This window comes from Podarcis erhardii (genome assembly GCF_964252035.2).
Source record: "Podarcis erhardii genome assembly, chromosome: 13".
Taxonomy (NCBI): Eukaryota; Metazoa; Chordata; class Lepidosauria; order Squamata; family Lacertidae; genus Podarcis; species Podarcis erhardii.
In genome coordinates, this window is record NC_138502.1 from 22,832,391 (window position 1) to 22,847,642 (window position 15,252).

At 40.2% G+C, this 15,252-nt stretch overlaps 3 protein-coding genes across 3 annotated transcripts; 1 reads left to right on the forward strand and 2 right to left on the reverse strand.

Moving 5' to 3' along the window:
• Positions 1-672: 672 nt before the first annotated feature.
• On the forward strand, positions 673-1,520 carry LOC309326935 (olfactory receptor 14A16-like; the record flags this gene model as incomplete). Its single annotated transcript, XM_081835964.1, has 3 exons — positions 673-1,098; positions 1,163-1,318; positions 1,419-1,520. The coding sequence occupies 3 exons, from the start codon at positions 673-675 to the stop codon at positions 1,518-1,520; spliced, it is 684 nt and encodes a 227-aa protein (XP_081692090.1).
• Positions 1,521-3,178: 1,658 nt separating this feature from the next.
• Positions 3,179-4,135, reverse strand: LOC309326936 (olfactory receptor 6M1-like; the record flags this gene model as incomplete). The annotated part of the gene is made up of 1 exon (XM_081835965.1): positions 3,179-4,135. One exon carries the CDS (start codon positions 4,133-4,135, stop codon positions 3,179-3,181), a length of 957 nt encoding a protein of 318 aa, XP_081692091.1.
• Positions 4,136-10,463: 6,328 nt separating this feature from the next.
• Positions 10,464-11,390, reverse strand: LOC309327535 (olfactory receptor 5F1-like; the record flags this gene model as incomplete). Its single annotated transcript, XM_081836834.1, has 1 exon — positions 10,464-11,390. One exon carries the CDS (start codon positions 11,388-11,390, stop codon positions 10,464-10,466), a length of 927 nt encoding a protein of 308 aa, XP_081692960.1.
• Between the last annotated feature and the right edge of the window lie 3,862 nt (positions 11,391-15,252).

Consider the following 15,252-nt stretch of genomic DNA (forward strand, 5'->3'; position numbering starts at 1 on the left):
GGACCATATGGTAAAGTAAACTCACAAGAATCATATTGACTTGGATCCTCAAGATAGATAAAATTAATATGTTTGCATAAGAAATATATGGCTATCCTTGCAGCTGTCTGTGACCCCTGAGAAGCCTCTGTGCCATTTTGTAGAAGGGGCTCCTAGCAACATGGGTCCCACACCTTTGTAATTTTATTTATTTATGACACTTTTGTCTTTGTGGCCAACATGTGATTCAATGACACTCTTCCATCCAGGTAGTGTTCCTAGCGAAACCAGTTCAGCTTTCTGAGGTGCAAGGAGATCTGTGTCTGTGCAATGGGGCTTTCCTATGCTTTTTTCCACACTGCTAACACCACACTCTCTGTACTGAAGGACCCTTAGAAATGCAATTTGAAGAGACTCAAGTAGGCTGCAGGTGGTTGGGGACTTATTAGTGGAAATGCCTTTCTGTTGGCACAAAATTTGTTTTGGTCCAGTAAAATACTATATTGGGGAAACTGAAATTATGAGGTCATTCATTTAACAATAAAGTATTAAAAAGTATCATACATGGCAGTAAATATAATTCTAAAATTAATGGGGGGGGGATAAGACTTTAGAATGAACACACATTGTTTTATGTGCACGGGATCATTATTTTTCTGCTCTTCCTTCAGCAGCCAAAATCTTATAGATGACATGTCCAACATAACAATCATTGACAATTTTCTACTCATGGGATTTTCAGGGGACCAAGAATGGCAATTTTTGCACTTTGTGATCTTCTTAGCAATATACCTGACTATTCTGATGGGAACTCTTCTTATCATTATCCTCGTAGCCATCAACAGTCACCTGCACACACCCATGTATTTCTTTCTTGTCAACCTATCAGTGCTTGATGTTGGGTCAACCACTGTCATTATTCCAAAATCAATGGCCAATTCCCTCATGAACATAAAGCTGATTTCATATTCACAGTGTGTCACACAACTGTTTTTGTTCATCCATTTCCTGTCATCGGACTTCTTCTTCCTCACTGTCATGGCATATGACCGATACGTAGCCATTTGCCACCCTTTACACTATTCGTCTATGATGACATGGAGTAGCTGTATCTGGATGGCAAGTGGAGCCTGGATGGCAGGCTTCCTTTATGCTGCTTTGAACACTGGTACTGTTTTTTTCACTTCCTTTCTGCTCCAATGTCATCCACCAGTTCTTCTGTGAAATTCCACACCTACTGAAGATCTCCTGTTCTGATTCATACCTCACTAAGATTTGGGCTCTTCTTTTGAGTTTCACAATAGGTCTTGGCTGCTTTGTGTTCATTATCATGTCCTATGTTCAGATATTTACTACAGTGTTGAGAATGCCCTCCAGAAAGCCTTCTCCACTTGCATTCCCCACATCACTGTTCTTTTTGTTCTTGTCTATTGTTAAAGAAAGGGTTTTCTGGGGAAAGCAACACGCCATGGCAAAATTGCTTGGACCTGTACCTTGAAAGCATCAGACAAGTGGAAATCCACTCTGACCTGCACTTATGAGGCAGGAGACAAGCAGATGTATGGATGAGCCCTTGCTTCAATTTGTTTTGTTTTGTGCAGTGTGATAGTGGATATATCTCAGTGAATGTTGTTTGTTATTCATTCCATACATTATTATTTGTCACATATGTGGCACATGAGACGTACTGAGCATTCTTGAATGCAGCAGGTTGGTGGAACTTAAGCCTGTATAAATTTACACTCTGTAAATTTCCAGCACTAGCCTAGTCAAGCTAAAAGAAAGCACCACAACACAGAGAGCCAGCTCACCTGGCATTACCTACCAGGGAATGGGGTGCACTTGTGACACACAAGGAGAGTTTCCAAGTCCCCTGATCAGGTGTGTATGAACTGTAGAGATAGCTCACCGAAAATGGCTCATAATTGCCAGCACAGGAATACAAACAAACTGGGCACAGAGTGCACACAGAGTCTCTAGCAGTGCTCATTGTGGCAGGCAATCAGCACAATGTGTGTGCCACACATCAGCACATGCTCTTATCACACAGGTATGTGCACCAGCAGCATGGGACAGTGTGGCCAGGTAAGCAAGCACACGGGAGCACACCAGAACACCCATGTTGCACCCACATTGCACCCACTGCACAGACCCCAAACACCCACCTTATCCAGCATTGCAATCCCACTCCACAAGAATGCACAGCACACACAGAGAAATCATAAATATAGTTTATTGAATGCACCCTATAAGTTGCACATGACTACAGGCACTAAGCAGGCAGTGAGCAGGTAGGAAACTTAGGCACAAGCTGCCCCAGAGTCCTCAAGGGCTGCTGCAGAGGGCATGGCCCCAATGATAGGCACCAGGCACATCCTCCTCCAATGTCTCTTCTTCCTCTGTGGTGGTGGCAGAAGTTTTTGACTGCAACTTGCTTAATGTCTTACCTGACGGGTCATTCCTCGACCTTTTGCAGAACACATACAAACCTCTAAAAACAGGAAGATTTGCTTTTTCCTCACACATTTGTAATTAGGCATATTCCTTTTATGTGTAAAGGGACTGTCAGGGATAGATTCACATATGCCCCTTGCATAAAGCTTAGATATAGAACCTCAATGTGATATTAGGCAAGAATTCAGGATTCCCACACAATGTCACTCCACAACAGGTTTTGCTTTCTGAAATATAATGAGAAAAACTAGTTTAATTAATGACCACTTTATTTCCACTCAACCTTTGTTCATTCCCATACCCATTATAGGCCTCTCCTGTCTGCTGCATACTTTGTTTGGAAGTGGGGGGAAAGCAGAACAGCTCTACTTCTGGCTCCTTCTCCCCATGTAGGAGCCAGTGTGGTGTAGTGGTTAAGAGCGGTGGACTAGTAATCTGGTGAACCGGATTTGATTCCCTGCTCCTTCTCATGCAGCTGCTGGGTGACCTTGGGCCAGTCACACTTCTCTGACGTTTCTCAGCCTCACTCACCTCACAGAGTGTTTGTTGTGGGGGAGGAAGGGAAAGGAGATTGTTAGCCACTTTGAGGCTCCTTAGGGTAGTGATAAAGCAGGATATCAAATCCAAACTCCTCCTCCTCCTCCTCCTCCTCCTCCTCCTCCTCCTCCTCTTCTTCTTCTTCTATATAGGGGCAATTCGGAAAAATGAATCAAGATTCCATCTCTCCAAGTATGCTTCAACAATCTCAGGCCTCACTTTGCAAAATGGCCTGCAGTCTTCTCAATGCATCTCTTAGTGTTTCCTTCACGGTCTTGTTCCTGAAGCTGTAAATAATAGGGTTTAGCAATGGGGTCACTACTGTGTTGAATACTGTGGCTATTTTGTTGAATTCCATTGAAGAGTTGCCAGCTGGCTTGATATAGATAAAGATGGAGCTGCCATAATAAAGTGATGCCACAGTGATATGTGAAGTGCATGTGCTAAAGGCTTTCTTTCTGCCTTTAGCAGAGGGTATCCTAATCACAGTGACAATGATGCAGATATAAGAGATTGTTGTTACAGATACAGAGCTGAGAAGCATGAAGCAGGAAACTGCCAAATCTAAGGCTTGGAGAAAGCGAACATCAGCACAGATCATTTCCAAAAGAGGGCCGCTGTCACAGAAAAAGTGGTCAATAACATTGGAACCACAGAAAGGCAGTCCTGCCTTCAGCACCATGGAGGCAGAGATGGAAAAGAAGCTGCACAACCAACAAGACAGGACCATTAGCACGCAGACACGGGAGTTCATGATAGCAGTATACCGCAAAGGGTTGCAGATAGCCACATAGCGATCCACTGACATAGCAGCCAAAAGGAGGACTTCAGTGGAACCAGCAACAAAGTAGATATATCCTTGCAAGGCACAGGCAACAAAAGATATGGTGTTTTCTTTTGAGATAAGTAGGGTGAGCATCTTTGGAGTGACAGTTGTGGTGATGATGATCTCCAACCAGGAGAGGTTCTTGAGTAAATAGTACATTGGTGTATGCAAGCGGTGGTCCACATGGATCATGACGATGACTAAAGTGTTCCCAATCAAAGTCAGTATGTACATGACAAGGAAGAGGAAGAAGAGTGGTTTTTGAAACTGGTGGAGATTAGAGAAGCCAAGTAGGACAACCTCAGTGACAATGGTTTTAGAGATGTTTCTGAAGATCATCATACCAACATATGTTCCTTCTGAAAGAAAGTGGAATATTTAGTATATAATTAAAATAAATTAAGAAAAATCATTCTAGAAAAATCAGTGATATGTTTCCTTGGTGACTAATTTGTTCATTTTGGTAAGAGCTCCTGTAGGTAAAGACCTAGGTTTCTAGGAAAAGTCAAAGCTCAGTAGTGGAATAACTGTTTTCCATGGAAAAGCTCCCAGATTCAGTCCCTGGCATCACCAAGTAGGGCTTGGGAGGTCTTCCCACCAAAAAAATCTTGGACAACTACTGACAGTAAATGTATATAACACTGAGCTAGATGAACTAGTGGTTTGACTCAAAATATTTTTTTTCCTTCAAATATTTTTTATTAGTTTTCACAATATTACAAACAAACAAACAAACAAACAAACAAACACACACACACACAAGACAAACAAACATAAATCATAGCCTTATTGAAAATTACACTTATTAACTTTGTTAAGTGACTTCCTCGCTTCCCCTTGGTTGAATTTCATTGCATGTCCTTTTAACAGTTTTCCAAATCCCAAGTCTTATGAAATTTAACTTAAACATTAATGTTGGGTTGAAATAAACGACAGACGAGTGATGGTGTCATATGGGAGACATCTCCCGAGCATGTCTCGGGGAGTCCCTTTTATTGAATATTACAGCATTGCCACATATGTGCTTGCTGCTGATTGGTTAACACAAGTACAAAGCAAAGGTTACATATAATCACCAATAGATTAAAGGTTGGGAAAGGGAACACAGAACTAGACAGGCATGAAAACCTCCTTATTAAATTATAACTAGTGATTGATATAGCAAGACTTAATCTATTACTAGTGATTAATATATAGCATTCATCCGTAGATGTGGTCAACCATGCTTTAAGAACAGGTCAGGATGCAATGTTTTCATGAACTCAATGTGAACTGAACATTCTAAGGTGATGAAGGAATGTCTCAGCTTAGAATGGTTTTGCCCGAGTCATGTGCAGCAGCAAAACTTCCCTTCACATTAACATCCTTAAATCTTCACATTATGGAATTAAACATATTAATTCATCACTTAACATAAATAAAATCCTAAACCAATTAAATATCTGCAAGCTATTTTCAGTTAATTTAACTTAACAAATTTAACTAGATAATCATTAAATTTATTCCACTCTTCCTGATAAAAGGTAAAGGTAAAGGTACCCCTGCCCGTAAGGGCCAGTCTTGACAGACTCTGGGGTTGTGCGCCCATCTCACTTAAGAGGCCAGGGGCCAGCGCTGTCCGGAGACACTTCCGGGTCACGTGGCCAGCGTGACATCGCTGCTCTGGCGAGCCAGAGCCGCACACGGAAACGCCGTTTACCTTCCCGCTGGTAAGCGGTCCCTATTTATCTACTTGCACCCGGAGGTGCTTTCGAACTGCTAGGTTGGCAGGCGCTGGGACCGAGCAGCGGGAGCGCACCCCGCCACAGGGATTCAAACCGCCAACCTTTCGATCGGCAAGTCCTAGGCGCTGAGGTTTTAACCCACAGCGCCACCTGCATCCCCTGATACTTTGACTCAAAATAAGGCAACTTCTCACATCCTTCCTATACTCCTAAGCATATAACTAATGCTATAAACTCCCTAATTTCAGTTTTCATTTGTAGCATGAAGAAAGAGTTGCAATTTGGGGAAAGAGTTTAATGATGATAAGTCCACAGCAAAATATACTAGTTTAGTTAATTTTCCTTTTACTCATTATATTTTATATTATTACTGCAGTTATATCCCACCTTTCCTCTAGGGAACTCCAGGTGGCATACATGGTTCCCATCTTATCCACACAACAACCACATGAGACAGGTGAGGCTAAGAGACTGTGGGTGGCTTAAGGTCACTCAGTGGGCTTCACAGGTGAGTGGAGATTTTAATCCTGCTATCCAAGGATCAGTCCAACACTATGTCAGTCTAACTATGACACCACATTGGCTTTTAGAACAGTAGCAATGACTGACTATGGTGTCAGACTGCTAAACACATGTGCTGCTAGAACAGCTGAAACATTTCCAAATCTTGAAATATTCATTCAGGAGCTAGATGGAAATGGGAAGCTTTTCAGTTGTTTTCAAATGGTTTATTTTACTATATCTACTCCAATTATGGCTTCCAAGTTGGTCTGTTGCGACATTCTCCAGAAACATTATTGTGATCTTTTATCTGATTTGATGAAACAAAAATGTCCCTTTTTTAACAGAGCCCTCTTCCTTCTAACTCTCACCAGATCATTGCTTATACATATCAGCACCCCAGTCATTACCTACAATAGAATTTCTGAGCTCAGCTCCCAAAGGTAGATGACCCTGTTCTGCTTGTCACAGATTGCAGTGCAATAAACGAGGTCAGTTTTTGATTTTGATGGAAAAATTGATGGGTGAAAAATGTACCATTGTAAATGTGTACACTCCCAACAATAGGTAACCAAGAATTTTCAAAGAACTCTTAATTTTTGGAAGTATGCATTATTCATGCAGATGATCTTAATTGAGTTAGTCTTCATGGAGTAATGCCTCAAGGTTTTATTATTTTTAAATAGATAGTTGCAGGCACAGGTAATCAGAGGGCAATGATATGCTTTCTAATTCAAAACACACTTTTATTCAATCATTAGTTGTTATTATTTTTCAGATTTGTACAATATATTAACAGTGCACTCTGAATAATATAAGAACAATAGATTAGCCCTGGTTAATCAGGCCAAGGCCACAGGCTCACCTAGTCCACCATCCTTTTCTCCTATGTTCTCTCAAACAGAACCTGAGTTTCTCCCCACTTTTGAACCCTAGCAACTGGTATCCAGAGGCAAACTCAGTGCTATTTTTTCTAGAAAAAGAGGTGCCGGAACTCACCATTAATGCCTCCTTTGTTCTCTTATAGTGGCAATGGAACCCACCTGAGAAGTACTAGAACTGAGTTCCAGTGCGTTCCAGCTTAAAAAAAAGCCTCTGACGCTGGAGTTAGATCCTAGCAATCACAGCTCGTGGCCCCTGATAACCTTATACTTTGTGAACATAATAAATTTGTGGTTATTCTTTAGCTTTAATAGTTCATACTTATTTGTATTCCTTCTTTTAATATATTTTCACAACACTCATACCCATTACAGTCATGTTTTCCCCTCACCATATCATAATCCTCACTCATTAAAGTCTTAATTCTGCAATGCCCCTTTTGCCTTCTAAAGGATTCTCCCCAGTGCCATATTGAGTGTCCATGGTAGCATTTCCTATTCTACTTACACTTTTCCTTCATTATGGTGAGTCCCAGGTCAAAGGCAGATGATGTGTTTCTGTAGTTACTTGCTTTGCCAGACATGGGACAGCTGATTTTTTATCCCTGAAATGGATCCCATCTTTTTGTCAATGCTGGAGAAATTTCAGTCAATCAGTCAGGTCAGCTGCTGTGCTAAATGATGTAGATGGATCACATAACTTTTACGGAAGAACCAGTCTCCCTCTGTTTAACTTCAATAATAATAATTCAGCCATCTTCCCATGACATGCTCACTCAGGCTTGTAATTGGTGAAGCTAAATGGACATTAAATTGAAAGCAACCTGAGCAAATACGGTATATATCCTGTGAAATATGTAGGACTATATGCACCTAACGTGCTATGTATTTTATTTAGCAGTCATCCTGGTATGTTAGTACCCTCATTTAGTTTACAGAAGCAGTTCCAATTAAAGTTGGAAGATCAGGAAACTTGTACAGTGGCATCATGGCCCTATGGGAGAAACCCACTTGAGACTCATTAAACATAGGTATCTCCCAACTTTCTGGGGGGGAAAAGAACAACAATAGCAGACACACACCCCAAGCTGCTATTTTGGATCTGATACAGTGAAGTGGATAGGGTTAGGATGTTGGACTTTGACTTGGGTTCAAACCCATCACTGTCAAGGGCCCATACTGTGACCTTGGGCAATTCCAATTTGTAGCAGCTGTAAAATGGGGCTTATTGTGAAGGAAAAGAATAACATTTGTAAAGCCCTTTAGGCATCCAAAATAATGCAGAAAATATTGTTTCGACTTTTCCCTTCTAAAGTTCAGTTTTGCACAGCTCCTTGCTTTGACCACATTCTACAAAGGTGGTGACTTGAAGTGCAACTTTCTCATGACTGTTAGGTGGATTTGTAGCTAGCTGATTGACTAAACCCAAAACTAATGACTGGAGAAAAACTAGTTACATAAATGTAAATGTATCTTATTACCTATAAGAAAATCAAATTAATAAAATGCATGTGGCTGGATGTGATTGACCCTAAGTCTGAATATTCTTATCTAGTGGTATAGAGTAAAAAACAATTTGAATTAAATAAATGAATGACCAAGCCTGTTAGATAGATTCTATTCATTTATACATATTTCTGCAGCATGGGCCTCCTTTTAATATAAGTTGTAGATCTTTTAACGTAAGTTGTAGATCCTCATGTCTACCATATAATCCCACCTAGTATTTATTGCACTTCATATCCATTTATTCTATGCAACTGAAATATCACCATAAAGAGACAGCCTAACTAATCTTAATATGGTAGTACTGGGGGAGCATTGCAGAACCAACTAAAGCATAATAGCTCTATCACTAATGCACAATTATTGTGTTAAGAATATGTTGCAGAATTATTGTGTTAAGAATATGTTGCAGAATATGCCTGCAATAAAAGACCAGTCTGGAGGGGCCCTTAGTGTGGATGCAACCCAAAGCAGATTTAAGCATGCTTAAGCCCACTGAGATCAACAGCCTTTGTCACATTTGTCTTGGACTGTGGTTATTGATTTTTAAATTAATGACCTATATCCTATCAGGAAGGCTCAGGTGGGCAAAAAATAAAATTAAAATAAGAGTCACTATGATAGCAAAATGGGGGGGAGGGATTAAATCACTTGTAATGCACCATGTTTGGGATTTATGTTTAGAGTGGGTCACTCAGATGAAAAATATTAAGGTGAAGGGAGTTGAAGGCAGCATGGAATGGTACTTGGGACGGGAGCATCATTTAAAAATTAGAAGAACTTGCTCCCTACTTGAAAAATATTGCAGACACCCATGGTCACAAGTTCCTATGCCTAATATGAACTTGCTTGTTGCTCCTTTGAATGCTGCTCTTTCAAAGTTCTGCTAAGACCACAAGGGGAAAATTTACTTCACCCTTGTAATGTAACATGTAAAGTAGTAAAAGAATTCTGGAAGATGATATATAATGACCTGAAAAAAATGTTTAAAATAACTTTTTCTTAAAAACCCAAAACTTTTCTTTTAGGAGTTCTAGGTGCTGAAATTCCAGCGGATCAGAAAAGACTATTTAAGTATGTGACCACTGCTGCTCGGATGTTACTAGCCCAGAGTTGGAAAGAAGACTCTACCAGAGAAGAATGGCAGATTACATTGATGGACTATGCCGAAATGGCAAAATGACCAGAAGAATCAGAATTCAGGAAGACCAAATTATTAATAAGAAATGGGGAAAATATATAATTCACCTTAAAAACCATGGTAAACAATTCAAATTATTAGTAGGATTGGAGTACCACTTATAGTTTAATGTTGAATTTTGGTTATAATGGAGATTTAATAGATTTGGATTAATAGGCAAGATGAGGGAGGAAAGGTTAATATAAGGACCCACAAAAGGGAGGAGGGAAGCCCAGGAGATTCTTCGGAATTCTCTTTCTATGTTTGTTGTTTGATAATTGTTTGTAAATTTTAAAATCTGAAAAAAAAGAATTAAAAAAAAGAAAAGAAAATTTACTCCACCCTTTCTGGATATAGATAGATAAAGATATAGATATGGATGATATAGATATAGATAGATGCATGCGATGTGAAATCACATGTTTAAGTTATACATAGGCCCTGATAGTGATCTTAGCTGTCTACTCCCCTACTCCCCACACCTTAGTAAGATAACTCTAAAATGGGGTTTGTTATTTATTGGCTGAGTTTTTATTTTTTCATCTTTCCCTTGCTAGCCACAGCAAGGAATGGTTGACACTTTGGTAAGAATTATGGGAGTACAGGAATATAATAATATTGCTTCTCTCCCTCTGTCTTCACTCATTCTTTGAATAATTAACAATATCTGCAGATCTCAATTTTGGGGTGTTACTAATTTTATAGTCACTACTGTATAGTGGTTCAGGGGAATTTAGCATTTTTTACTTTGGAAAGTGAGCTAAATAATAGATGGAAAATCTCCTTTATTAACTGATTATTTGATGTTTCGTAATTTAGCACAATCCCCAACTTGTCTGTGGAGAGAAAAATCTGAGCTTTCAGAATGCAGTGTGTTATTTCTTTCCAAGAACATTCAGAAATGCAAGTTGCATTTCCCTGTTTCTGAAGCTGTAGATGAGGGGATTCAGAAAAGGAGTGATGATGGTGTATAACACAGAGATCAAGCGCTCCTGTTCCATGGAGCGGCTGGAGGAAGGAGACATGTAGGTGAAGATGGCTGTGCTGTAGAAGATGCTCACCACAGTAAGATGGGAAGCACAGGTTGAGAATGTCTTGATCCTACCCTGTGCTGAATGAATTTTGAGTACAGCTGAGACAATGAGGATGTAGGAGAGTACAATCAAGGAGACTGTTGTTATCATTATGCTTCCGGAGATTATGAAAGTCACCAACTCAGCAAGGGAGGTATCCGAGCAGGAGAGGTGCAGGAGAGGTGGGATGTCACAAAAGAAATGCATAATCTTATTGGAGCCACAGAAGTTCAGGGAGAATATAAAAGATGTGTTGACAATGGCATTGATATTTCCAATGGTCCATGAAGCAGCCAAAAGCCACCTGAGGATTGGCTGGCTCATGAGCAAAGTGTAGCGCAGTGGGTGGCAGATGGCGGCATAGCGATCATATGCCATGACAGAAAGGAGGGTGCCTTCCGTGGCAGCTGTGGTTAGAAAAAAATACATCTGGATCACACAGCCTGCAAAGGAGATGGTCTTGTCCTTGGACAGAAGGTCCCACAACATCTTTGGCACGGTGGTGGTGATGTAGCAGATCTCTGTAAATGACAGGTTGCTCAGCAAGAAGTACATAGGAGTGTGGAGGTGCTGGTCAGCCTGTATTAAAATAATGATGGTTAGATTCCCTGTTAAGGTGATTACGTAGATCATCAGCCCAATAGCAAAGAGGAGGCTCTGGAGTTTAGGGTCATCTGACAGTCCCAAAAAGATGAATTCTTTCAGAGTGGTTTGGTTTTTCCTTTCCATTTTGCCATGGATTTCTATCTCCAGAAGACATCAGGACTCCTCAGAGGGCTTCCTTCACTGTACAAAGAGCTGCACATTCAGGAGGGGGGGGGGACATAATAAGAGGGGTTAAGTATTGACAACTGTTTAATGGGACTTTAAAGTCTGACACAGCTACTGTTAAGTGTTAGGTAGCACTGATTGCACTTCATAAAAATGGCTATTGGGAAGACTCCATGGATGGTTTTCAATCATGCTGAGTGATTGATTGTGGGGGCTAGATATATTTCCCTCCAAAGCAGAATGGATAACAACTTCTCAAACATCCTTGTCCTGTAACAAGTGGCGTGGCTTAATTGTTTGTGTCATGTGAACAATTTGTTCTCCAGGCATTGTGTGGTCTTGCACCTGTGTCTCTCTATCTTTGTGTTCCATCATTATGTGTTGATCTATGAGGTTCTGAAAGAAGGAAATAGGAAGCCAAATCTCTCTGATTGAGTTCATTTCCTCTATACCTGTCAATTATGTGGAGACAAACTACTGTGCTACTGGAGCTAAATCAGGGTTAGTGTGCGTATAACACAAAAGGACACTTCCCTCCTTCCAACTGAGAAGACCTACGGATTCAAAAATTTAGTGTCAGAGACCTCCTGGTGAGCCCTTACTCTTTGAGCTTCAGACTTTTGCTATCATTAGATCTCATCCTATTTTGTTTATTTGCTGTACTGTTACATCCAGCCTAGCACTATGCATTTATCCCTTCTCCCTGTAAGTCACCACTGAGGTAATTGGCCTCAGACCTTCTCCAGCTTTTGCTCGGTCTTCTTACTTTCCCTCCATTGCAATGGCTACCAGCTCTGCTTCTCCTAGTCTCCTCTTGTTCATTCCCTCTCTTCTACCATGTCATGGCCTCCAACTCCTGGTCTATCCTGACTGACCATTTGAGACCAAGATTTAAAAAGAAGCAGACCATTTGCCTCAGCACTACCTCTCTATGTTTGGATTAAATAGAACAAATGTGTATTGATATATTGGTTATCCCTTCTGTATTCTAATTTCCCATATATCATATGAATTCCTCCAATACCTCCTTTGTTAGTTTGTCTTTGGTCTAACAACTGCTACTGAATGAAAGCAAAGGACTTTGCAGCTACATAAGCCAGCCATTATTGTTAAAATCCATGTTATTTTACAATTATCAGGGATTCACTCAACACTATATTGAGTTATCAATGAGCCTACTATTCCATGTGTTGCAATATTCTTGATTTACCAGTTACACTGATGTACTTCAAATTATGGCAGTGGCAACTCCTACACATATTTGAAAGCTACACATTTTGCAGCTACAGCATCTCAGATCAAGTTAATCCACACTCATTCCAGTTTCATGAGCATCCAAGGAGCCCTTACTACACACCAAGCACATATTGGGATAAAGCAGTGAATCTACTGTTCAAAGGGGGAGGGGGAGGAGAAGCCAGCATTTCCTTTAGTGTGCCCAAGTTCTTGAACATGCCTAAATAACCCTGTTGGACCCAACCATAAACTCTTCAGGCTCAAACTAGACATGAAGGCACCAGATCCATCCCTTTCAGTGGGGGGAGGGTCTGTCTAAAATCATATGAAGCAGGGGAAGGAAGTCCAATTGTGAGAGTTAAAAGAGAAAGAGAAACAAACCTCATTCCATTGCTAGGATGTCAATTCTGAAGACATACAGTAAATGAATCAACATTTCATTTTGGGTGCCTTTTTATTTGCTGTCCAGCATCTCTTCTTGTTGACAACTGCATAGTAAGATGCTTGTGTTATGCTAACTTCAGATTATTTCACCGTGGGGCTGTTGAAATTAGTCCCATTGAGGAATGTAAAGAATCTACTTGAGTCATTAAAATATTCTCAAGTGGGAGCAGCTCAAAGAGCTGAGGGAATAAGTACAGTGGATATCTATCGGAAAGGCCATGAGACAATTTTGTGTTTTTACATTTCCTAATCTTAATTTAAAGCATTCCAAAATTCAAATAGAAACACACAAAAATGTGGTTTATGACCAGTTCAGAAATCCTTAATGATATGTTTGAAGAGCAAATATGTCATGCCATGTATTTTTATACTTTTTGTCCCTAAATTGTTTTTGTTTTTAAAAAGCGGAATTGTTTTTATAAAGCGGAATTGGAATGCTGTAATGTAAGTGGAGTAGCAACAATGCTTTCTCTCTCCTGCCATTTATTGCCATGGCAGAAGTTTGGGTGGAGGACACTGAGAAGAAAATTGTGGTTTTAAACAATTGCAAAAGGTATGAATAAAGGAGAGATGAAGGGACATTGAGAGGTTGTATTTTTTTTTTAGAAAAACCCCAAACATAACAGTTTTTAACAATGAGAAGTATAACACAGATGATAACACCAAAAAGTGAAAACAACGGAGCCTTTCCAAACACCCTTCTTACTGTACTGAAATGTTGTTTTAAACAATCACTTCCCCTCTCAGTGTCATCACCTGCAAACTCCACACAAACCTCTGCCATTATTTAAAATGGCTACTTTTTTTCCTTTCAGAGTCCCTTCCTTCTTGCTGTACTCAAACTTCTCCTTCTTCCATTTATCAGCTGCCTCATGTGAGATAGATAAACGATGTGGAGCCCTCAAATATTCCATAGTACTTTACTCAAACCTCTGCCATTGCTTAAAACTGACACTTTGCTCCAAGTTCTCTACATTCCTGCTTTAAATTCTTCTGCTGTTTTAAACCACAACTTTCCCCCTCTCAGTGATTTTCCATTATCGCTCCTGTACCACAGCCACTGCTGTTGTACAATCTGCCTTCATTTTTGCTCCCCTATCCTACTCTGCCTTCATGAAAATTCAGGACTGTGAAGAGGTACTACAAATCCTCCAATAGGGGTGAATGATGACAGCCTTACATTTTTATTATATATAGAGAAATATGTAACAAAACAAATTTCTTTAGTACATTAAGGTGTGTAATAAACAAGAGAGATTTCTGAAAGAAATTAGAAATTTTATCAATTTCTAATCTCCAATATCTAATGCTTTCAACCACCATTTCATCAGTGTAGGTGAAAAAGAAGATTTCTATCCACGAGCTAATACAATTTTAGCTGCTACAAAGGAATTCACAATTCAAATGCCCCATAAAAATAAGCATCTCAAGAGCTGAATATATTATTTTCTTGGTGTTTTGAGAGCTTGTCCACAATCTTTGAGGATATCCAGCCAGGTCTCAGTCAGCACAGACCCATTGAAATCAATTAAACCCAAAGCCTCAGTTCCACATATGACAAACATTGGATGCACCTCTTCATTTGTAGGTCTAAATTGAAAAGTTTCAGCAAAATCCTTCCTTTTGAGATGGTAGGGGAAGCTCATTTAATTCTTTTGAAACATCCACTCCAATTTCAGGGTGATAACCAGCAACTCTTCAATGCCTGTATCTAGTGGTTCAGGGTGGATTCTGTTGGGTCTACATACCAAAGCCAATGTTTAAACCTGTCCACATTCTAATAGCTCTCCAGCTTTTTCAACCATAGAGGATGGTGGGCTGACTCCCACTTCACAAAGCCACTGATTATACATGCAAAGCACTCTATTATCTGGTTTTCCTCCTCAAAAATGAGAAGGTTGTTGGACTTGTTGGGAGTGTTGTTGGAGGAGTGGGAGAACCCATGAAACACAGAAAAGGAAAACTGCCTCATGTTTCCATGGACAATGATCCTGGACCTTAAGGCTGTATTGCAGGGATGGGGAGCCTATGACCCTCCAGATGTTACTGGACTCCAACTTCCATCAGTCCCAAATAGAATGATCAAAGGGCTATAGGATTTGTAGTCCAGAAACAACTGTAGGGCCACAGGTTGCCCACT